The 23,834-nt window shown below is 45.0% G+C and overlaps 1 protein-coding gene and 1 long non-coding RNA gene across 9 annotated transcripts in view; one reads left to right on the forward strand and one right to left on the reverse strand.

The window, feature by feature from the left end:
* The window catches only part of slc4a2b (solute carrier family 4 member 2b), a 49,292-nt gene that overhangs the window by 11,294 nt on the left and 14,164 nt on the right, over positions 1 to 23,834 (reverse strand). For 6 of the 8 annotated variants that reach the window (XM_060044716.1, XM_060044714.1, XM_060044715.1 and 3 more), the window contains 6 exons: positions 18,495 to 18,681; positions 7,582 to 7,762; positions 6,206 to 6,429; positions 4,412 to 4,545; positions 2,940 to 3,160; positions 789 to 925 (listed from right to left, as the gene is read on the reverse strand). In XM_060044716.1, coding sequence (XP_059900699.1) covers positions 789 to 925; positions 2,940 to 3,160; positions 4,412 to 4,545; positions 6,206 to 6,429; positions 7,582 to 7,762; positions 18,495 to 18,554 — 957 coding nt within the window. In that variant the 5' untranslated portion in view covers positions 18,555 to 18,681. Of the gene's footprint in view, positions 1 to 788; positions 926 to 2,939; positions 3,161 to 4,411; positions 4,546 to 6,205; positions 6,430 to 7,581; positions 7,763 to 10,006; positions 10,153 to 16,105; positions 16,223 to 18,494; positions 18,682 to 23,834 lie in introns of those variants that run through there. The other 2 variants (XM_060044718.1, XM_060044719.1) reach the window with 2 other exon arrangements.
* On the forward strand, positions 6,429 to 7,532 carry LOC132452241 (uncharacterized). The gene is made up of 2 exons (XR_009524270.1): positions 6,429 to 6,855; positions 7,336 to 7,532. It is a non-coding gene; the product is annotated as an uncharacterized LOC132452241 (long non-coding RNA).

Consider the following 23,834-nt stretch of genomic DNA (forward strand, 5'->3'; position numbering starts at 1 on the left):
GAGGAGAGAAGGGAGGAGATTAAGAGAGGAAGAGAGGCGGAGGGAAGAGAGGAAAGGAACAGGGAGTCGATAGGAGAGAGCAAAGAGGATGAGAGGGTAGCGGAGAAGAGAGAGAAGGAGGGGAGAAGATATGAGGAGAGAGGAGTGGATAGGAGGTAAGAGGAGGGGAGAGAGAAGAGAGGATTAATGGGGACGATAGATGGAGTGAGAGGGGGAGAGGGGATGAAAGACAGGAGGAGAGGAGAGGAAAGAGAAGATTGGAGAGAGGGGGCAGTGTCTAAGCCTGTCCAAAACATTTCCATGGATCTTCATTATCCTGCTTATCAGAGAGATTAAAAGGTCACAGTAATTTTTCCATCTTCAACATTTCTGTCCTATATGTTTCTGGGTCTAAAACCCTGATTTGGAACACCATCGCCCTCTACAATGTTAAAAACCAGATCACCACCAAACCGTCTCTTTCGTTAAACACACACACACACACCATGTCCCAAGAAGGACTACGACCGACAGAGGGCAATGCTTAAACCCAGCAGCAGCGTGTCCAGGCTAGTTAAGGTTGGCCCACAATAACACTTTGTAGTTACAGTGTGGAGAATGCATACCTACCTAACTTGATTAAATGACCAAACACAACCATTTCTGTTTACTCTTTTAGATATTGATCGTCATCAACTGCGTAATAAGGGCTGGTCAGGGTTGCATCCACATTGCTTTAAAGGGCATATCCCAATCCCTGGGCTCGCCCCTGCCCCCTGGTGGAGGCTGGGGGTTCTGCGGGCTCTCACCTCGTGGGGCGTGTGGTCCTGCTTGCGGTTGCGGGTGCTGGGCTCCTTGTGGTCCTTCCCTGTGTGGACCACCTGTCCCTTGGTGCTCTTCCGCACCAGGTGCCTGCGGACCCCGGGGACATCTTCAAAGCGATGGCCTGAACAGAGGGCACATTCCCGGGGTTAGGAGGGCGGGAGCCAGCAGGACACCTTGGAGGACGGGATTAATCGTGGTCCCATTTGGAAAAGGAAAGGGTAAGGGATTTAGTTCTTCTACAACATGTGTGGCTATGTGTGCTTTTATTGCCGCAATGGACAGGAGAGCAGAGACACATAGGGAGCGGTTAAAGGATAGAGAATGATATGGAGTACGTAACGTTGATCCACCCCGTTAAAACGAGGGAATGATAAGGACTATTTAAATAAATTTGTTGAAATCACAGTGACAATCTGACCTTTCCAAATGAAAAACATGTCATCTTTAGTTTTCATTATTTCCCAGAACTTTATCAGACACCCTAAAGTCACCTAAACCGGTTCTGTTCTGGCAACTCTGTCCAGATACTGTAAACAACATTATAATCCCTGACAAATATAATCACAGTGCAGTCTAACTCTAAGAAATAACAGCACATATGGATTCTGATATGGAAACGGTAATTTCCCCTTGAGATAAGAGCGCCCTTACCTGCCTCCACAGTAGTGACGCCCACATAATAAACTGAAAAACTCTCCTTCATTAAAACCATCCCTGTATAAAAACAAATACAACCTGGTACCGTCTCGATACGCAAAACACCCCAAAAACGCTGATTGTTCCGAATAGAGTCTTCCCTTCTATAAACCTTCCCCTAGTCAGTGATCAGTCAACCTCCATGCTCCAACCAGGGGCAGCCAGGCGCTGGTAAGTGGACCTGAGAAGTGTGGAGATGGGCCGGCCAGAACCTGGGCTTATCTGGACCCATGGGGGGCACCGGCCTCTTGAGGGAGGAATGGGCTTAGAGATGGGGGGGTTAAGTTGGCACGGTTGCCTTGGTGATGTGACACCCACAACCTGACCGGCGGCTGACCCGCGCCGAGGCGTGGAGCCGTCAGAGAGCGTTAGCGGGGCCGGGAGTCAAGACAGAGCTGGGCCGGGCCCAGACGGGGACAGGAGGGGCGGTGCTGGTGGAGGCGGTGGTGCCGGTGATGGAGGTTAAACACTGCTGCTTGAGCAGCAGCCAGCTGCCCTCTTCCCAGGCTAATCAACAGATAGGAGATGTCCTGATGGACTTCAGGGTCATCCTCTTGGTTCCAATAGAGACCTTAATGAGCTTCTGAGCACTGATCCCTCATCCACCCACCCCGTCCTCCTCCTCCTCCTCCTCCTTTCCCTCTCCCCCTCCATCCCATCTCCCCCCTCTCTCTCTCATTAGTGCAGGCTGTATCTGGGGTCTGTTCCAGGGCCCTCTGAGGCTGATGGGGGGGAACAGCTAAAGTTATTAAAGACCCTGTCTGACTTGCTCTCCGAGGGGGGCGGCGCTCTCCACTGAGGGGGCGGGGCCACCGGCCATGAATCATATGGCTTGGCCCCACTCCCTCCTGATGTGTCAAGAGGGCCCACAGGTGGAACCAAACACAGAGCCGCTCGTTAAAACGCGCACGCACACACACACACACACACACACACACACACACACACACACACACACACACACACACACACACACACACACACACACACACACACACACACACACACACACACACACACAGGAGTTGTCATCTGTCTAGACATCACATACATGAGAAAAGTCTTGTGCCAGTGTTAGGAAACTAACCCAGTTTCTTGTATCATACAGAAAAGTCCTTTAGCCTAGGACTGGTTATTGCAACCCCTACACTGAAAAGGTAGCCTGGGAACCAGAGGAGAGAATAAACTCTCTGCTCCCTCCCTACGTTTCTCAACCAATGAGACCAAATCGAATGTGATTGACAGGCAAGCTGGATTCCCGGAACCAATCAAAGTAGAGATGACCGGATGGGTCAGGGATGAGCCGGGAGCGGTCTCTCTTAGGCCCAATCCCATTTCTACCCCTTACCCCTTCCCCTTCCCCCTCCCCCTTGTTTTGAAGGGGTAAGGGGAAGGGGGGAGGGGGAAGGGGAAGGGGTAGAAGTGGGATTGGGCCTCACTCTTGATGCCATCCAGGTCGGCGGAGGCCAGGGTCTGGGCCTCGCTCTCGTCAGTGGGGATGCGCTGGTACTTGGCCTGCTCCGCCCCCGTCATGTTGCCCGTCCGGCGGCGCTCCGTCAGGTCGTAGCTGCGGCTGGTGGAGGACACGCGGCCCAGCGGGGGGTGGTCGGCGCCCGCCTTGGAGGACGCCGGGCTGGCCGGGCTGGGGGACTCTGGCTTCCTGGGGCGGAGCGGGGGGGAGGGGGACAAGGAGGGAGGAGACGGAGGGATGAGGAGGGAAGGAGGAAAGGAGTGGGAGGAGGGAGAAGCGCAGTCGGACCGCTCGTCACCCAAAGACCTTAAAACACAGATATGAAGTGAGACGTTCCACCGGAGGATGAGTGTTACGCAGCACAGAACGTAGAAAGCCCTGTGAAGTGTGATCAGCGGCTAAACTGCACTAGCGGTAATAAATAATAAACACAAAATGACCAACCTGGTTTTTCCTGTCCAGCTGTCTTTTGGTTTCGTCACTTATCCAATTCGCTTTTGACGATAATGTAAATAACGAGATGTAAACGAAAAGGGGAGGCAGCAATCCTATGAACCATACGCATCAAACCACCTGGTCCAAATCAAGGTTTCAGGACCAGTTTTAGGTTCCTTCAGTCCTTCACCCCAAAACACCTCCAGGTTACTCCAGACGAAGCTTCAGGTAGATCCACCATCCAAACACCACCACAAGCCCTCTGTTACCAGGGATGCTTCAGGTCTTTCAGACGTTCTGGAAGGGACTAGACCCGGTCTTTGGGCTAGAACAGACGAACCGACTGCAAACCAGCCCCGTCTCTGGTACCAGAGGACAGGGGGTTTCTATGGCAACGGCTGATATATGGGGAGGTTATTGGGTCTGGTCGGATCACACGCAGCAGGCCCTCTACATGCCAGGGTCATGGTAACCCGACGGCCAATCAGGGGAGCTTCTGAGTGGCTCTCGGCCAATGAGGGTGAAGAAGACTGGTAAACGTTTCTCGAAAATGACAAACACGATTGTTACACAACCGACGCCACAGCAGGTACACCGGCGCGGAGACCAGGGGGAGACTTCTGTCCTCCCACCCGTAACAATGACAGAATGAATCATGCGTTCATGTGCACGTGTGTGTTACAGATGCACAAATGTCATTAAAATAATAGAGAAAGAACATCAAGTTATATTAAAACTTCAGTGGGATTGGCAGCTTGGATAACAGTCTGCCAAATTCAATCTACTGTCAATCTAGGCTGCGATCTTTGAAGATCAACCAATTAGATAGGTGCGGACTTAGGGGAGGGGGCTTAGCCTCTCTAGCCTATCAAAGATCAGTTTCAACATTCCAAGCTCATAGATTCCCACAGATCCTCCATAGTCGTCAGAACAGCTGTCAAACAGGAACACAACTCAACATTCATAACAGAAAGGAACGTTTCCAGGTTGTTTTACGGGACTCACTCTGTGGAGGTGGAGTCATCAGTCTCAAGCCCCACACCAGACTGGGTCACGATGCTCACGTCTCGGACCCCATGGGGGGTGGTGGAGGAGTCGGACCTGTAGGTCATGTGGGGGTCCTCATCGGAGACGAAGAACTATGGAGGAACAGAGGAAGGGACAGTTGAAGAAATGTTGAATGGCTAGGGGAACACAGGAAGGGACAGTTGAAGAAATGTTAAATGGCTAGGGGAACACAGGAAGGGACAGTTGAAGAAATGTTGAATGGCTAGGGGAACACAGGAAGGGACAGTTGAAGAAATGTTAAATGGCTAGGGGAACACAGGAAGTGACACTAGAAGCAGGCCTTGAGGTGATGGGTGAGGGGGATGAGGAGAGGGGCCTGATGAAGTAAGTGGGTGGGACATGGTGTGAGTGTGGCTTGCTGTGAGTAGGACATGATGTGGGCGTGGCTTGGTGTAAGTGGGACTGGTGTGGGCGTGGCTTGGTGATGGAGGAAGGTGAGTGGTACATAAAAACATTCAAGAATAAGAATTAGCACCTAAATGCATCTATTTTAATTCTTCTAGAGCAGGGCAATTGTAAACGGAAAAAAATGTCCCCCGTTGGATCAATTTTTGGGGGGCTATTAACGGGAAATAAGGTAGGACTTGAACTAGCAAATGATGCGAAAACAGTATTTTGCATGATGAGGATATGATGAAATAGAGGAAGGAGCTTTATTCTATGAATAACAGCTGCAGTGAATAAAATAAACAATACATAGAGTATTGTTTATCTGAGTGGTTCAGGTTCACGGTAAACTAATACACTGAACATACTTGCATGGTTGGAAATGAGGAGCATATGTTTTAAATAGTTACATTTAGCATATGGACAGACTTAGTTCTGATACTTTGATCCAAAGTGGATCAACATAAATTCAGATCCATCTCATTTATTAGAAGTTAGGGCACGGGTTAGCTTGACTACAGGTTAAGCTGTGGACAATGTTGATGGTACCCAGTACCTCTGGGCTGGGAGAGGTGCACCCTAATGTACACTGACCCCCCCCCCATCCCTATTAGGCTAATATCGTCACTGCAACCTGAGAGCTGACTGACCGAGAGGCCGATGAAATATTCAGAGAGGAAAATATGCTCACAGAGACCCGTTCTGTTAGTGTGTGTGTCAGGGGCTTCACCACATACCAACACCCTGTCACCCTGGGGGGTCAACGCTAGGAGGAGCAGAGAGGTCATGGGTCAAACCACAACACAGGGGTCAGGGGTAAAAGAGATGCTTAGTCTAAAGACACAGTAGTGAGGTTTGGGATGCATTCCTGGGAAAATATAAAGTATAATAGTAATAGTATAATAGTACAGTAATATAATACATATAGAATTATAGTTATGGTTATGTATGAAAGGAAAAGCAAATAATACTAGTAAATAAATACTTATAGTAATAGTATAATATTACTGTTATAGTATAATAGCTATGGTTATAGTATGAAATGAAGATTAAAATACTTATAGTAATAGTATAATAGTACTGCTATAGTATAATAGCTATGGTTATAGTATGAAATGAAGATTAAAATACTTATAGTAATAGTATAATAGTACTGCTATAGTATAATAGCTATGGTTATAGTATGAAATGAAGATTAAAATACTTATAGCAATAGTATAATAGTACTGCTATAGTATAATAGCTATGGTTATAGTATGAAATGAAGATTAAAATACTAGTATAGTAATGGTATAGTAGTATGAGTTAATGAGGGGTGAGGGGTCCCGGTGAGGGGGGGGTTACCTGCACGTCCTGGGGCCCCTCCGTCTCCGACTGGGAGGTGTGGCTCTCGAGCCCCTCCTCCTCCTCCTCCTCGTCATCCTCGCCCTCTTCGATGGGAGCCCCCCCGGCGGCGCTGCCCCTGTGGTCGCGCTCCTTCTTCCTCTTCTTGCTGCTCTTCTTCCTGCGGCCGTCGGGCGGCAGCTTGGACAGCGGCCGGTGGATGTGGTGCGAGGAGTGGCGGTGGTCTGGGGGAGAAACGCACACACACACACACACACACACACACACACACACACACACACACACACACACACACACACACACACACACACACACACACACACACACACACACACACACACACACACACACAGCGCGGTTCAGACCCACGCAGCACAGCGGCGGACACGCTTCACTGGGGCAGAACTGAGACGGAGAACACAGCAGGAGCACGAGGGGACTGAGGCTATTCTGTCTCCCTGAGGGGGCCGCATCGGTTAGTAGGGGCATGGGAACTATGGCGGCGGCCATCTTAAAAACAAACGTTATGGGTTTGAGCTCTCTGATGCCCTCAATATAAATCTGGGTTTCAGATTAATACAACTCTCAAATGTATTATGTGTCCGATTATTTTGTGAGTGATGCCCTCATATAAACAGATCTTATTTCTTGTCCTCGTTTTTTTGGTTGTTAAGAACTTTGTAATATGTAATTTTGAAGTTCAAGTTCAAGTTCAAGTTCAAGTTTATTATAGCCATTTCAACAATATATAAAATACAGTTGATAGGAATTTGCTTTGGTATGCTCACATGTATTACACAGCAACATAACAACACAACATAACAAGACAAAAAGCCAAAACGGCACATAAATAACAAGGAGTACAACACTTAACAGTGTTAACACACATAAAAAACACACAATGCATGGTTCGCAGAGAATGACAGCAGTAAAGTACAGTACAGTGGTGCAAAAACTGCAAGTGAGGTAGACCATGAAGATCTTAAAGACCTTAAAGTGCTTAGTGCTTGTTCAAGTGGCGTATAGCTTGTAGATAGGTACTATCCCTAAAGCATGATGTTTTACTTGTGATGCTTCTGTACCTCCTCCCTGATGGTAAGAGTGTGAATAAGTGGTGTGCTGGATGAGAGGGGTCAGAGATGATCTTCCATTTTGCATGAAATATAAATAATATACTCAAAGTTGGACTGATAAGACGAATCAAGATGGTTGACTGCAAGGCTGTAGTGGACTTTCTGAACGTGGATGTCACACACACACACACACACACACACACACACACACACACACACACACACACACACACACACACACACACACACACACACACACACACACACACACACACACACACACACACACACACACACACTTACTTAGGATGTCCTCCTCGTGGTAGTTGCGGTGCTGGTCGTCGGGGACAACGGAGGAAGGGCTCAAGATCTGCTGGAAACGCTGGACGCCCAGGGCCTTGTTCAGGTCGTCTTCATCCTCCTCTTCCTCGGCCCGAGGGGCCGCGCGGATTGAGGAGGAGGAAGAGGAGGTGGGGGCCTCGGGCTGCAGAGAACAAACAGTGACACACAATACATTTAACTACATTTATTTAAATCTCAATAAATACCTCGTTCTGTTATTTTTAACTACAACGTCATTTTATATATAATAATATCTCATATAATAAATGGAAAGAAATTGTGTTAAAAGCATCTCATTCGGGACAGACAACCTCATTCTCCCTTGAAAGCTCTGTAATAGTGGGAGTGTGCAGTTCACATGCACCGCCACTAGAGGGCGCTGCGCTGCAGGGAATCTCCCACCGCAGCGAGCAGCGGGTCATATGGTGCGGTAACATGACTGTCAAATCAGCCCCGTTTAACGCAAAACGTGCATGCTTTCATCAAAAGCTCTTTTTTATTGATGTCAGAAATTATGTGACCAAGAAAAGAGAGAAGGGGGATTGATATAGATCTATTTCGTATACAATAGTAATTTAACTGATGCTTTTATCCAAAGCATCCATCCATGCATTGAGACACATGTCATTTAGGAGCTGGAAGGGGTTCGTGGTCATCTTGCTCTAGGATGACTACAGGTTAGACTGCAGACGCTGGGGATCGAACCCACAACCTTCACCACAAGACTATCCTGCCCAAGCCTTGCAGTGTCGCCCTGTAGCATGCAGCTCAGCTTCTTATTTGTACAAGAGATGGAGGGGAGGAGGAAGAGGAGAGCAGGTAGATTCATTCCCACCCAGCACGTCCACTAGCCCCGTTACCGTGGATACTGCACGTTGCCCTTGGCGCTAGCTATGACCCCCTGCTGCGGCAGACGCAGGGAGGGGCATCGCCACGGTAACCTAATCTAACCCCCACCACCCCCGACGAGAGCGTTCTCAGGAAACCCAAGACCTGGTCTCCATACTGAACTCTCCCCTGGTGGTGGGTGGGAGCACTGCACTCTCCTGCCCTGCACTGCTTTCGTCGCCTCTGCTCTGCTCTCCACTCCTCCCTTCTTGTCTCCTCCCCCTGTCCATTCGAGGTGAGGGGGGCTTCTGGACCATGGACCCCCGGTGGTCGAGCTGGTATCACATACAGCCCCCTATAGCTGTCTCGGTTAACCCCCTAACTTCACATGTTGACGCTTTGGGGTCAGGTATGTGTGAAAACCTCATGGGGTTTTTCCATAACATGGGGAATTTCCTAGCAAAATAAAGGCTAGCGGTATGTGGAGCAGGTGTTAAGTAACCTGGCATATTGTCCATAGATTAAAGACAAGAAAACGAATGCTTTTCCAATTTGGTAACCCATCCATCACAAATCCAATAAAAACACAAAAGTTCCCAGGACCCACTGGGAGAGGATGGGTTGACCTTTGACCTGCGTGCAAACACACACACACCCAGGTGAGTGTGAGAGGGGAGGAACAGAGGCTCAGGTTGGGCTGCTGGGCACACATCCGATGTTGACGCAAGGTTCGATTCACCATAAAAACTAACAAGCCAAACGCAGCCCAGATCTAGAAACTAGGTACTCAGCTGACCTCTGACCTTGCTGCATGGTTTATACATTTCCATAACATTCAACTTTACCGTGAGCGGGATTCCTAGCGAGAGTACCAGTACGCGATTATCAGTTTGGACTAAAAACAACAGCATAGCTGGATGCAACCGGAGCTTGAGGGTATGTCCAGGTATTAAGTGCCCTTTTCACAGCCATTGTTTGACCAAAGTAGTTTGAGCATTTAGAAGATCTGTGGTAACAAAAATGTATTCTCTTTGGGGATGAATAATTTTATTTAAGAATCATTTAATCTAATCCAAGAAGAGAACATTAGCGATCATCATTATATACACAATCTAAATCCCCAGGCATAAATGTAATATCCTTAAACCCCAATCTCACCATTCAACATCTTGTTGAATGGTTATCTTATCTTATTTAGTTGTCATTCAAAACCCATCACCTACACTGCTATTCACTCCCATCCTCAGCCCCTGTACACTACGGTGATTGTCTCCTGTTCACTACCCTCTCGTCTCCTGGACACTGCAGTCTTTGTCATGCAGTTTAACTGCTTCACAGATAAGGGTTTCACGGTAAATCTCAAGACATGGGAAAGACGTGTGAGAAATCTTGAGAGAGGGGAACACACTACTTGTTGAACAAGCCCTGGTCGACTTGCCAGCTGGCTGACAAACAACCAAGCAATTAAAAAGAGTGACAAAATCAACAAATGATTCACCTTAATTGAATAATCATTATTCACCGATTTGTCTCAAAGCAGGTGAGCGAGTCGACTTACCTGGCTCATGCTGGTGTGTGCTTACGGGATTCAGGGCAGCGTTTGCGGCGATGACAAGGTGTCAGCGGCTGACTACCATGGCAACAGTGCCGCGGGAATCAGGCCGCTTCTATTAAGAGCAGCTAGCGGCGGTGCTAGCCAGTGGCGGTGCTAGCTACCAGCGCTTATCAAACCCTCGTGACCACTGTAATCAGGACCCTATCAGCCGTCACGCTGGACAGAATAAACACCTCTTTCATGCTCACTTTGAAAACACACACACACACGTCGCTTGAAAAGGACAAGAGCTGTTCAAACAAACACACTATTTGTCGGCTCGGCATGCCGTTCGCGTTTCCTCTTGGCGACATCAAGCCCAAATATTGACCGCTGTGCTCTGGGTCAATCAGCCTTGAAGGACACAATGCTGGCCTGGGGACACGGTGGGGCTGGCAGAGGGAGTGTGTGTGTGTGCATATGTGTGCATGTGTGTGCATGAGTACGCGTATGCCGTATATGCGCATGTGTACATGAATGTGTATAGTGTGTGTAGTGTCTGAGGGATCATGTGAGGCAGCGTAGCAGGGGCCCTACAGTTGACCTCCAGGTGACTCTACGTACAGGGAAACTTCTTACAGGTGACTTTACTCAACAGGAGAAAGTCGACGATGCAGCGGCATGGGGCTGGTTGTTGGGGTACCCTGCAGGAGCCCACAAGTAAACGATTGAACATTGAGTCTTGGCTCTAAGGTCTATTCCGGACAACAGACTTGGCAAAGGCACCTTGACCTGACTAATACAACTTCTTTAATTAAAAAGTAGGGCTCATGGATGAGCTAAACGGCTAAAAAAGGAGGTAAAGGGAGGCTAGATTTGTGCAGTTATCATCTTATAAACTTTATGCTGTGTGATTAAGATATGTCCAACAGTAAAATGAGATGAGATTACGGCCCCTGAGATATTGTTATCGCTGCTAGAGTAGTGACCTAGCCCTGGAGATTCTGAAGAACAATCTATTAATCACTTAACAGTAAAAATGGGCGAGGACGCATTTACCCTTCCCTCATCCCCCTCCCTGCCAGATCCCTGTCTCTGACTATACTAACAGGAGACTTTACTGACTTTTCTAACGGGGGACTTTTCCCACTGGTGACTTTACTTTACCCTCAGGTGACTTTACTTTACTAATAGAGGTGACTTTACTTGCAAGGGACTTCAGCAACATGTGACTTTTCCTAACGTAGAGTGTTTGTATCTGACCCTGTACAGATCAGAACCGATACAGTACACCAGGTATCCTCCACCTTTATGTTACGGTGGCCCAGTATGCAAATGTGAAATATTCACGGCCAGGGGATTTGACAAGCTCACCACCGGCCTGCGACAGCCAGAGCCACCAGATGTTAATTTTTTTTGTCAGAGCATATGATTTATTGGGATGAAAGAGAATTACATACACAAGGACATGACCATATATGGATGACCTTGCACTGTGTTTAGCAAACACAAACTGCATAGTAACAGAAACTTCTTGAGGTCTTGAAATACCTTTATTCAGACATATTCATTTCTGGTGCATAAGGGCATCCAATGCGCGAGTTTCTTGTTACAAATATGGCTGGCTGCACCATGGGAAATAAACCTCTTTGTTACCTTAAAGTTCATTAGCCACTACAGCAATTTTTATCAATGTCTAAACTGCATTGTATTACACTTTTCCTTGTATAGCCTGAAAATGGAATGATAAAATGCTTTTTCCAAAGGAGAAAGTTTTGATTTGTCATTCATTTGCAAGTTCATTTTACGTAGCTAATGTTTGTCTGTAGTGTCCTCCTAATATCACTGACTCGATCACTATAGTTTGACTGCATATATCATGCACAGATCCTAGATGCTAAGATCCTGACTGCATGGTGGCATTAAAGGGAGTGAACCTCATGGCATGTTAAACTTTTTCTATCACTTGCTTTTGCGATTATTGCAGTTGACATCACAACAAGCCCTTCCTTGTTGTCTGTTGTCGGTCTGTTGTCTATGCTTTCTGCCCCCCGGTTGCACATTGCTATCTGCTGTGTCGTTGCCCGGGAACCTGTCTATTCAAACGTACTTCATTTGGGCAACTTAGTTGGGCTTAGGACACCAAGTGGCTCACTGTGCGGCTCAATCTGGTACAATATAAATAGACTGTAAAAATGATAATTGCAGAGAAATATTTATCTTTCTTCATTTCTAAATCTCTTTGGGCTGATGACCAATGGTCCAGGGCTCGGTAGCGGCCCGTTGGTTTAGAAGTATGTTTCTAAAAATAACAAATGAAATACTGTCAGCTGTACATATGTCCCGCTGGGACTGAATGTCCTCTATAGAGTAGAGGGACAGAGAGAATGTATGTCCTCTATAGGGGACGAGAGCGGGCGAGTCAGTACGTGTTTGAGTGTGTGTGAGAGGGAAGTGACCTGAGAGATTACCCTGACAGCTAGGTCTCAATCCTCTCATACTGCAGACTCAGCCTGTGGGGACACCAGCAGAGAGAGGAGGGAGGGTGTGTGGTCGTCGTCCATGATGCAATACTACAAGAGCCCTGTTCCTTTCTCGACTATAAACACTCAAGACACCAAGTGGATGCCCATGTTTGGTCTCATACAAAGTAAGAGAACATGGACTGTTTAGAAGCAGTATGATGACTTCAGAAGAAGGAAAAAGCGAGGTGGACTTAAGTGTTTTGTGTTTGCGAGTGTTTTGTGTTTGCGCTTCTCATTTCTCTTCCTGTTTGGTTTTCTTACCTCAGCCAATCAGCGGAGCCCTAATCTATTATCTAGCTTGCTGGGGAATCAAATACTGGGAAGGCTGGAACGTTATCTTAATTAATCTTTAATTAATAAATTATTAAAGCAATATACATATTGTATTTCATTAAATACTACAAATAAACAATGCTTTCAATAATGTGTACATTTCATGATAAGAATACGGATACTTAAGAGGGAAAGCACCTTTAAGTTATCTTAAGGGCCTTTAAAAAGGAGGTAAAGGGAGGTTAGATTTGTGCAGTTATCGTCCTATAAACTTTATGCTGTGTGATTAAGATATGTCCAACAGTAAAGTGGGATGAGATTACGGCCCCTTGAGATATTGTTATCGCTGCTACAGTAGTAACCTAGACATAGAGATTCTGAAGAACAATCTATTAATCACCAAACAGTTCAAATAGGCGAGGACGCTTTTGCCCTTCCCTCATCCCCCTCCCTGCCAGATCTCTGTCTCTGACCCCCACTGTTAGATGATCAGACGGTAAATATGTTATTGCCTCATCCTGTGTTCATCCCCCTACCTGCAAAACATCGCTCTCTAACCTCCTACTGGTCTTAAGGAATTAATCAATGGAGATACTGATGGGTTGGTATTAGCATCAAATAGCCCTTGCAGTTACAATAACCAATCCCCCAAAACAGGTCTGTGGGCCATCTTACCCAGGTATCACACCCCTCCAATTGTTCCACATCAAGAGGAAGTCGGCGGATTGCTATTACCGGTAAGTTCAAACTTTTTGTATGTTTAACTTAGAAAACCGGCAATGATTGGAAGTTATCCGATAGCCCCCACCTTGTCATGTGTTTTGATAAACTGTGTTTTGTGATGTATTAAAAACATAATGGGACATACTGGGAGTGAGTAACACTCAATGGGACAGAGATCAACATAGAGTAACATGAGTGACAAGAAGAAAGTCGACGATGCAGCGGCATGGGGCTGGTTTTTGGGGTACCCTGCAGGAGCCCACAAGTAAACGATTGAACATTGAGTCTTGGCTCTATGGTCTATTCCGGACAACAGACTTGGCAAAGGCACCTTGACCTGACTAATACAACTTCTTCAATTAAAAAGTAGGGCTCATGGACGAGCTAAACGGCTAAAAAAGGAGGTAAAGGGAGGCTAGATTTGTGCAGTTATCGTCCTATAAACTTTATGCTGTGTGATTAAGATATGTCCAACAGTAAAGTGGGATGAGATTACGGCCCCTTGAGATATTGTTATCGCTGCTACAGTAGTGACCTAGCCCTGGAGATTCTGAAGAACAATCTATTAATCACTTAACAGTTCAAATAGGCGAGGACGCATTTACCCTTCCCTCATCCCCCTCCCTGCCAGATCTCTGTCTCTGACCCCCACTGTTAGATGATCAGACGGTAAATATTTTATTGCTTCATCCTGTGTTCATCCCCCTACCTGCAAAACATCGCTCTCTAACCTCCTACTGGTCTTAAGGAATTAATCAATGGAGATACTGATGGGTTGGTATTAGCATCAAATAGCCCTTCTTTTGTCTTGCAGTTACAATAACCAATCCCCCAAAACAGGTCTGTGGGCCATCTTACCCAGGTATCACACCCCTCCAATTGTTCCACATCAAGAGGAAGTCGGCGGATTGCTATTAAGTTCAAACTTTTTGTATGTTTAGAAAAACACTTAGAAAACGCTTAGAAAACCGGCAATGATGGTGTCTCTGGGACGGCGGTGAGCAGCACTGGGACTCAACAGAGGTGTTTATTCAGGTCTAAGCTCCCTATTCAGCCAGTGAACATTCAAGTGGTAGACATTGAGGTGGTACAAACGTACAAGTCCTTTTGAGTAAAATACCGAAAGGGGCACAGCCAGCTCTTCTACCTAAGGAGGCTTGGGTCCTTTGACGTGTGCAGTAAAATGCTGCGCAGGTTTCACCAGTCAGTGGTGGCAAGTGCCCACTTTTATGGGTAATGTCAGTCATCCCCTCCACAACATCCTTTCAGCTCACAGAAGCAGCCACAGTGGACGTTTTATCTCGCTGTGGTGCAGGACTGAACGGTGTACGAGATCCTTCATCACCACAGTCAACAGTCTTAAGTAATCAAACTACTCAGAGCGATTGGCCAAAATATTCCAACCGATCAATACACATCCTACTCTGATGCCTGCTACTCCTGCTCCAACATCCGTTTTCCCTGGAAAACAAGTCTTGTCAGGGAAACAAGTTGTGAGAGGTGGTTTCTTAAAGTATAGGGAGTATATAATGATTGTAGGTCATATGATCTGAGAGACAGAGCGGATGAAGATCCTAATCTGGCTTTACTCAGGTTCCCTCCGGACATAGCTAAAGGGCTTGTACCATGTACCATGTACCATGTACCATGATGCTTCCAAGACAATACAAAAAAAAACGTATGCCACTCGCCCGATAAACCCTGTAGCAGTTTCAAACAAAATGGAGACGGCCAATAATGAAAAATCATTAAATCATAACTACTAACATGATAATGTGATGCAGTGATGTTAAGCCCTATACTGGTAAGGAGATTGTTTATTGAGTCAAAGTAAAGGTTCGCTCTCTGCAGCTTTGGTCTCCTTGATACACAGAAAAGGACCACCAGCATGCACCCAAGACCAGTAATGCAGATATGAACTATAAACGCTGCTGGTTACTCTTTAAGATAGGTGCGACCAGCATCGCACCAATGACTACCAGTAATCAGTGATGTATTATAGGAAGACAAAGATAGTGTTGCGCTGGTGGGGTCTGAGCCAACGGTATATACCGCATGGTTGGAACCCAACAGCTTTGCCTGTTTTGGATTTTCAGCACCAGTAGTCTAGGACAAACTTTACTGAGCTTTATCTCCGTTGGGGAATCCAGAAGCTATTCAGAAAGTATCTTTCTACCACAGAAGCAATGACCTTGTCCAGCTATTCTTTTGAAACTCACTAGTAGTTTGAAACAAACAGCACAACCTTTTCTGTGGCACTCCAATCTTGATTGTATACTTAAATTGTTCACGGACTGACTTGTAAGTCACATCTGATAAAAGTGTCGATTAAATGCCAAAATGTGAACGTAAGCAGCTAAACAAATCTGCTACTAGATTAACTACAAATCAGAGGATATTATGGGTTAATGTTGAAGGTTTTAAGTCATCTTAAAACAGGTCATTGCTATTAAATAATATGCCTGACAGGCCAAACCAATAGGGCACCAGCTGGTTGAGAGCTGGGTATAGCAGGCTCCAACTACACCATGTGGGCGAACCCTTGATCAGAAAGCTATTTCAGCTATGTGGAGTTGGTTGAGGTGGAACTGTGCAAACTCACCTCCGGTGTGTACAGAAAATCCATCAGGTTGTCACACATCAATCCTTGGCTAAATATAAGACACACACGGATTGCCTTTTCTCTGTGAAACCTTGGAATTATTCATAAGAGCAGTTGACCATGGCCATAGTCTCTCCACCCCATCTCTGTCCCTCCCCTTTTCCCCGTCACGTGACCTGGGTCGCTTCCTTGGAATCAGCAAATCGCCCAAATTTCCAAATGATTGATGTTCAGAAATCCAAACAGTGTTATCTGAACTGTGTATGAACTAGTACATACACATTGTTGTCAAGGAGATAATTATTAACCCAGAGCAGAGAAAGCTCCGGGACAAAATAAATGATTGGGAAAGTTTTCTCATGCAGTAAATTAATCGACTCTCTGCGCTGTGTGGAGCATGTTTACACAAAACCTTTTTATTTATGACACTTAAACAAAAATAAATATTTCTTGTCACTTTGTCAAACATTCCTATTGAGATTAATAAGACATTAACAATTGAGCTGTATTGATGTCTGAGTTGGTAAATATTAGATACAGGCCCCAGGTAATTTAGTTGTTCAATATTTGCAGGCTTGAAGTGGCCTACATCACGATGATTTACATTAACATCATATGATATGACACAAAGACATGACTTCCATGTCACTCCAAAGCCAGTAAACCGAGGACATGAAATCGTCCTACTTATCAGGCTGATTATCCACTTCATGGTAGGCTTCCCAGTCGCTGAGAAGCGCTCTGGTTGCCCTGATGACCATGTGATTGATTAATGCCGAGACAGGAAGTAACTCACTGGATGCTAACCAAAATGCCAAGGTCAGTGAAAACTGGCACTTCCTGTATCCAAGCTGCTGCCGGCTGATTGGGTGGAACACGAGTTGCTGGCTCTCAATAGTTCTAGAATATACCAGATTTCTATGTTAAGATAAGTTCTAGTTCTATAATTATCCACATGTACGAAGGCCCGTTCTGGAACATATATAACTGTATACTTTCCTAACCTGCATTTATATTATAGGCTTCCTTCACCAACCCTAAAATTATTTAACCAACTGTGTCAATGAATTCTGTTTGGTACAGTCTTTTTTGTATGCATGTATTTGCTGTCTCCCTTCATTGGCCGTTTGGAGAAATTCAAATGAAAACGTTACCATAAAAGGTCAAACATCTTTTGAAGATTTATTTTTATGCACTGCTCCTGTCTGGTCGCTGCTTCCAGACAGAAGGATGGCTCGACAGACCTCGGTGAGACAACATAACCACTCATCTGAAGACTACAATCTGAAACCTGCAGAGGAGGAGAGCTGCTTTCTTTCACTGCCCTCTTCCTCTCATGTCTACCATGTGCTGTGTTCAACGGCTGAACCTAACAAACAAAGCGTCTTATCCCGACCGCACTGTCTGCGAGGCAGCAGCAGTTTGTCCCCAACTCAGATTTATTTAAAATAACAAAACTGAAATAAACAAAGAGAAAGGCGGTGAACTGCACGACCTTTGACCAGCTTGGCACTCTTCCACATTACTCTGGGGGCCAGAGTGTGTGGTCTGGTGTGTGTGTGTGTGTTCGGTGGCTATACAGAGCCCAGATTTCTACAAGGAACAGCAAAAACAAACCAAAACACACAATGTGATGCCAGACTAGCAAGAGAGCGCTGAGACAGCATAAATACAGCATGGTAGCGGGGTTGGGGGTGTGCCAAGAGGAGGGCAGGGGGAGACAGAGTGCGGCAGGCAACAGTAAGGCCTGGTGTAGTGCTCAACAGCTGTGGAGCCTCAGCATTACAAAAGACTCTCCTAACCCAGAGGACTTCCTGTTTCAGTGACCTCCCCCCAAAAACCTCCTACAAACACCAACCATTAGGACATCAGTCAACACTGGAGCAGGCAGTCGGGAGATATGTCGACTTTTGATTGTGTTATTTGCAGGAATGGGCTTGCCAGCATGGATTGCAATATGGGTTAGGGTTCCATCATTTTCCATCTGGGATTAATAAAGAACATCTGATCTTATAATAACGGATTTCAGGGCTTCCCACGATGCTAGTCAACTGTTTAGAGCCCGAGCCATTGTTGTTTACTGTTTGGCGCAGAATCAATCACCAATCCAAACAACCAGATTCATGCACCAATCAAATCTAGCCACACTGGTTATCTAAATGCCATATCCAACTAGCTTTGGAGACTGGAGAGCCCATTTAAATAATGTGTTCAAACCATCTAGCCAAAGCCTGCTTCAGGCATCATAATAACCTGGGTCTGGCCTGCCATGGAATACCGTAGCTACCGTGAAATACACTGTAGCTTACTAATAATTGCTTATCTTTTGTTAAATAATGTAGACCTGGCCCAGGTCTGGTATGGGTTGGTTTGGTTCTGCTGAACTTACACTGTGGATGACAGACGTCATGGCGTGGGTGTTGGGCTGGGGAAGGCTTGGGTCTGACATGTCTCTGCAGGATGGAGGGGTGGGGCAGCAGGAGCAGAAGTGATGGAGTTCTGTAAGCTTCTGGATCGGTGTGACTTTAGCCCTTCTCGTTCTCACTGGGACTCAGGCAGCTTTTGGGCAGCATAACCTAGGAAGAAAAGCAAAGACTTCAATACAGGTCGATACAGATTAAATCACAATGATCCAATAACACAACAACACATATTTGGTGCTCAGTATCTGTAATGTGCTTTACTACCAAGATTACCAATATACTGGGGCAAGACAAAACACAGAAGGACTCTGGTTTGATCTTATAAAATTGTCTTAATGATTGAGGGAGTATGTCCTAATGCTTTGTGTGCAAATCAAGACACATATTTGTACGCCGCTTAAATCACTATTCTATTCTCAGAGGGCTTCACAGGCCCACATGACATGATCCCCCCCCCCCCCCCCCCCCCACCACCACACACACACGCAGATGCTAGGAGTGCCTAGGTGCCAAATGGGCAGACATATAATGGCATTGTCTTCATGATGCACAACAATTCCGTGTCAATGAAACCGGAGAAGGCGCCAAGGCGTTCTGCGTGCCAAGGACAACAAAGCCTACAGTATTCCAGGACTGCACAATCATTGAATGTCAAAGGACTCCTCAACAACACAGAGTGTTCAAGAACACCACTGAATGTATTGACCAGGTTCTGGGAAGGAATCAATCCTAAGGTCTTCTAACGAAAGTAAATACCCATAACGTTTTCTGTAATGCCGTTAGGAGCCATTACAGGCTCATGTTAGGCCTCCAGGGATGCCATTTAAGGAGGACTGGTCCAAGACGGTGGCCCTGGATGAGGAGCCAGTAGTATGGTGGACCTCGGCCCAAATAAACAGAACAACTGGCCAAGTCTACACATCTCACTGTGAGTTTTTTGTGGACACGCCAGTGCAGAAAACACTGTATACTTTGATTGCTCTCAGCCTCACTTGTAAGTCACTGGATCAAAGTGTCTGCTAAATTATTTGATATAAATGTGTTTACCAAGTGGTGGCACTGGTCACAGCCCAATGTCACAGCGCTACAAACGACAAGACGTAATCTACACCCGCAGGTCCATTGGGTCAGTGATCTAGACAGGCAGCAGTAGCTCCTCAGGCCCACCACCAACGTCATTTACAGACCAGACAGATAAGAGTGCTGATATAACATGGCCACTATCAACTGGGTGCTGAGCCATAAGTGGCTGTGTGTGCTGTTTCCCCCTGGATGTTTTACAAGAGGGCTTTAAGACCACGAAATCCCACACCTTATTGGACATGAAGAGCCCAATATGCTGTGGCCACGCGTAATTCAGGGAAGGGAATCAGGACAACAAATTACGGCAACCTTCCCCAAGGTTAAATCTTTTCCTTGCAATTAAGCGGCAAAACCTTTTAAAATGTTCTCGTCATCCATATTAAAAAAATGTATACCTTGAAGTTTGCTACAACTCATTATAGCAACAAAAGCATGACTGAACGCATTTTAATAAATATATTACAAATATATTTTTACATTTAAGGAAAATAAGGGAAGAGTGGAGGGCATGTTATTTTTAGTTAAGTCAATTCAACCAAGCTTATTACAGCTTGCATTTCCTCTCCAATACTTTCAGACATAAGAAAAACAAATGTAGAGCGGAAATATGATCAGGCTTCAAAGCTCAAGCAATGTCATCATGTCACTCCAGCCGACCGATACGAAGTACATTATAACCTAGAACAATGATAACAACATATTTTCTTGGCAGAATGATAAGTGGCGGCCTGATTGCTGGGTTAAAGGCACCCAGTGCAACTTTCGAGGCTTAAAAATAAACATTCAATTTCTAGTCTTTTTTACACGTAGTAAGTTTCAATAACTCCATACCATTACATACCAACATTTAAGCAGCAAAGATGAGACGTCGTTGTGTGGTGAGAACTGATACAAAATCGATAACAACAACAATGCCGCCATTTTCTTTATTTTTTGTAACCTACAATAAATAAAGCAGGCTTCCAGTCAATGGAAAAATGGCTTCTCCCCACCGGCGATTGTTGTTGTTTACGATTTTCTATCAGTTCTCACCACACAACGACGTCTCATCTTTGCTCCTTGAATGTCGATATGTAATGGTATGGAGTTATTGAAACTTACTACGTGTAAAAAAGACTAGAAATTGAATGTTTATTTTTCATTGAATGTTTACATAAAGTTGCACTGGGTGCCTTTAAATAGATATCACAGAATCATCGGTTGTTAGTTTATGCACATGGAACAGAACAGTGAAAACAAAAGTATATACATATATATATTGACCTCTAGACATACTTTGACAAAAATATTTTAAGCTGATGCATAAAAATCAAATAAAATATGAGTGTTTGCATGACCATCGAGAATGCAATCACAGTCTTTTCAGAAAATGCACCATCTAGTTAAATTTGTCACTTCATGGCCTTTCCTATGAATGAACAAAGAACAACAAATTGTATCTGCACCCTCTAACCATGGATCATGTTATCTGGAAAGGTAGCATAACTCCACGGAGGCCGCTATCAAAGTCAAGCCTTTCCGAATCACAATTCCTTTGATGACCTTGGTCAAGTCTTCGCTCAGTTGCCACGTCTGCCACACAGCTCAATGAGAGATTTCTTCCTGGACTGTGTGGGACCATTAGGAGGCCTGCCGGGAGGACCAATCAGAACGAGGTGACATTCTGGACCACATCAGCTCAACTCGACTACAGAGGACGACCACAGCGCCCATCTACTTACTCAATTGGACAGGCTCTGTAATCTGAATCCTCCTAGATCCTTTACTTTTACCAGGGGCTAAACCATCTCTCTGATATTGACGTTAACATCAAACAAAATGGCTGACAGGTCAAGGAAACGGGAGGGTTCAGGAGATGCTATAAATTTGACACTAGACACAATAGTAAAAATGAGTGTGTTGATGTAAGAAGAGGGAGCCGTCAATGCAATTGTGGAGAGAATAATTAAGACCGAATAGCTTCTTCTACTTGCTTGATATTACCAAATCTATCTATCTATCTATCTATCTATCTATCTATCTATCTATCTATCTATCTATCTATCTATCTATCTATCTATCTATCTATCTATCTATCTATCTATCTATCTATCTATCTATCTATCTAGGCCTATCTATCTATCTATCTATCCATCCATCTATCCATCTATCCATCTATCCATCTATCTATCTATCTATCTATCCATCTATCTATCTATCTATCTATCTATCTATCTACCTACCTATCTATCTTTCGCAACCTGAAAAAAACATTTGCAGAAATGTTTGCTGAAGATTACTGAATTTCCTTTGGATTGCATCACCAACATTGAAGTTACCAAGTTGACAGAGACAGTTTTTCTGTATGTTCTATGTAGCATCATTAATTGTAAGAGCGTGTGTCTCTAGTTGTCTGAGCCATAGTGTCGTTTTCAAACAATCTGTAACCACTATTCCTCTTCAATATTTTCCTCAATTCAACATCAACTTCAACAATCTAATGGTAGTAAGAATATGGGGGGGGACAGTGGGCATCCCTGTGGTGTGCCTGTTCCCAGACAGAGAGGGTCAGATATCAGGCCAGATGCTTTTTCTGTAAAACTGTGTGATCCAAGACATGAATACTGGACCAGAATTGAAATGGCTTAGTACATCCATTATATTGCTGCTAGCAGCATGGGAGAGTTGACATTATGAGTTTGTGCAATCACGTTTCAAAATCTCTGAAGGTTGTCTGAGGATAACCTACCTCCCATGAACCTTCTCTGTTCTGGGGCATTAGATCCTGTATAACTGTATCCAGCCACTGTATTTAAATCATTTTATGGTCAACATTCTCGATGCAGAGTAGCGGATCCTTATCAATCTTTTTAAGAGGGATGGCCAGCGTAGGGGACTCGGTTTATTACATATTTTAAAAGCTGACTAAATTATGTCCTTGAATGAACATAATCTGTGTTAGAAAGCACCTGTAAAACTCAATGTGCAAACCTTTGCCTTCAAGGGATAGCTTTTATCAGTTCCACCTTAGGGTAAAAGTGTTGCATGCTCCAATTCCTTCTAGGTTTCCTTCATGAAGTGAAGCAGCATACACGGTCAACATACGTAATCATAGTCATGGAAATACATTTTAGCATTAATGTGTTACTTGTGAGAGAATATAAAACAATTGTAGATGTTTAGGCCTACTTATGTATCACAAAGATAACAGGAGAGAAGAAAAAAGAACAAGACGTCCTTCTTTCCTGAGAGAAGCCTATATGCTGGGCCAGTTTGTTAAAGGTGCCATGGCATGGAAATCTCACTTTATGAGGTTTTCTAACATAAATATGAGTTCCCCTAGCCTGCCTATGGTCCCCAAGTGGCTAAAACTTGCGCTCGGTGTAAAACGAGCACTAGGTGTTCTGCTCGCCTTTGAAAAAAACGGAGGCTCAAGCGCGCTGATTTGGAATGTGGTTTCCTATGTCGTCACACTGCAGTAAGCTCCTCCCCTTACTCTGCCTGGCCCGCCCCCTTCTTATTCTTCGTCGCCTTTCTCGCTGAACTGGATTAAAATATCAAAGTGTACTACTCAAAAACCATGTAATTAGTGTTGTAAATTAACTTCCAAAGTTTTTCAAATCTTATTTGGAAAATAACTTCACATGGTGTGTCTTTTTACAATTTATTCGTTACCAGCATTCGTAGTGTTGATCAGCAGTGAAATAGTCCGCCAAAGACGTTGACGTCGCTTAGCAACCGAAGACGCTGGGGTTGACAAGTTACCGGACTACTACCATGCAAGTGAACGGAGCGTTCCACGGCATTGAGAAGACCCGTGTAATAAAGGCCTATAATATTTCTGTTTATGGCATAGATTTCTCCTCAGATTAGGCCAATAAAGCAATGATAACAAAAACAAAAAAAACACAAACGCTCGATCAAAGGCCCGGCCCGACTCGGCCGGGTCGGGTCAATCAAAACCCTCATTGTTTAACATGAATTGGCTAAACAAATGACCACTGCAGCATATTTAAACAGAATTTAAATTGTACAAGGAATTATTTACATTGGTCTTTCTGACCAGGGACATTAAGAAATTCCGGTCTTCCTCATTTTTTTCCCGGGTCAATGACCGGAAATAACCGGACAACGGAAACTCTATAAACCGACCTAACTTTCACTGTCAACACCGAACCCGATTTTCTCAAACAGAAGTTTCAAAATAAGATCTAGTAGTAAGTACGGGTAGCATAGAACTAACG

Source organism: Gadus macrocephalus, chromosome 23, assembly GCF_031168955.1.
Source record: "Gadus macrocephalus chromosome 23, ASM3116895v1".
NCBI classification, from domain to species: Eukaryota; Metazoa; Chordata; class Actinopteri; order Gadiformes; family Gadidae; genus Gadus; species Gadus macrocephalus.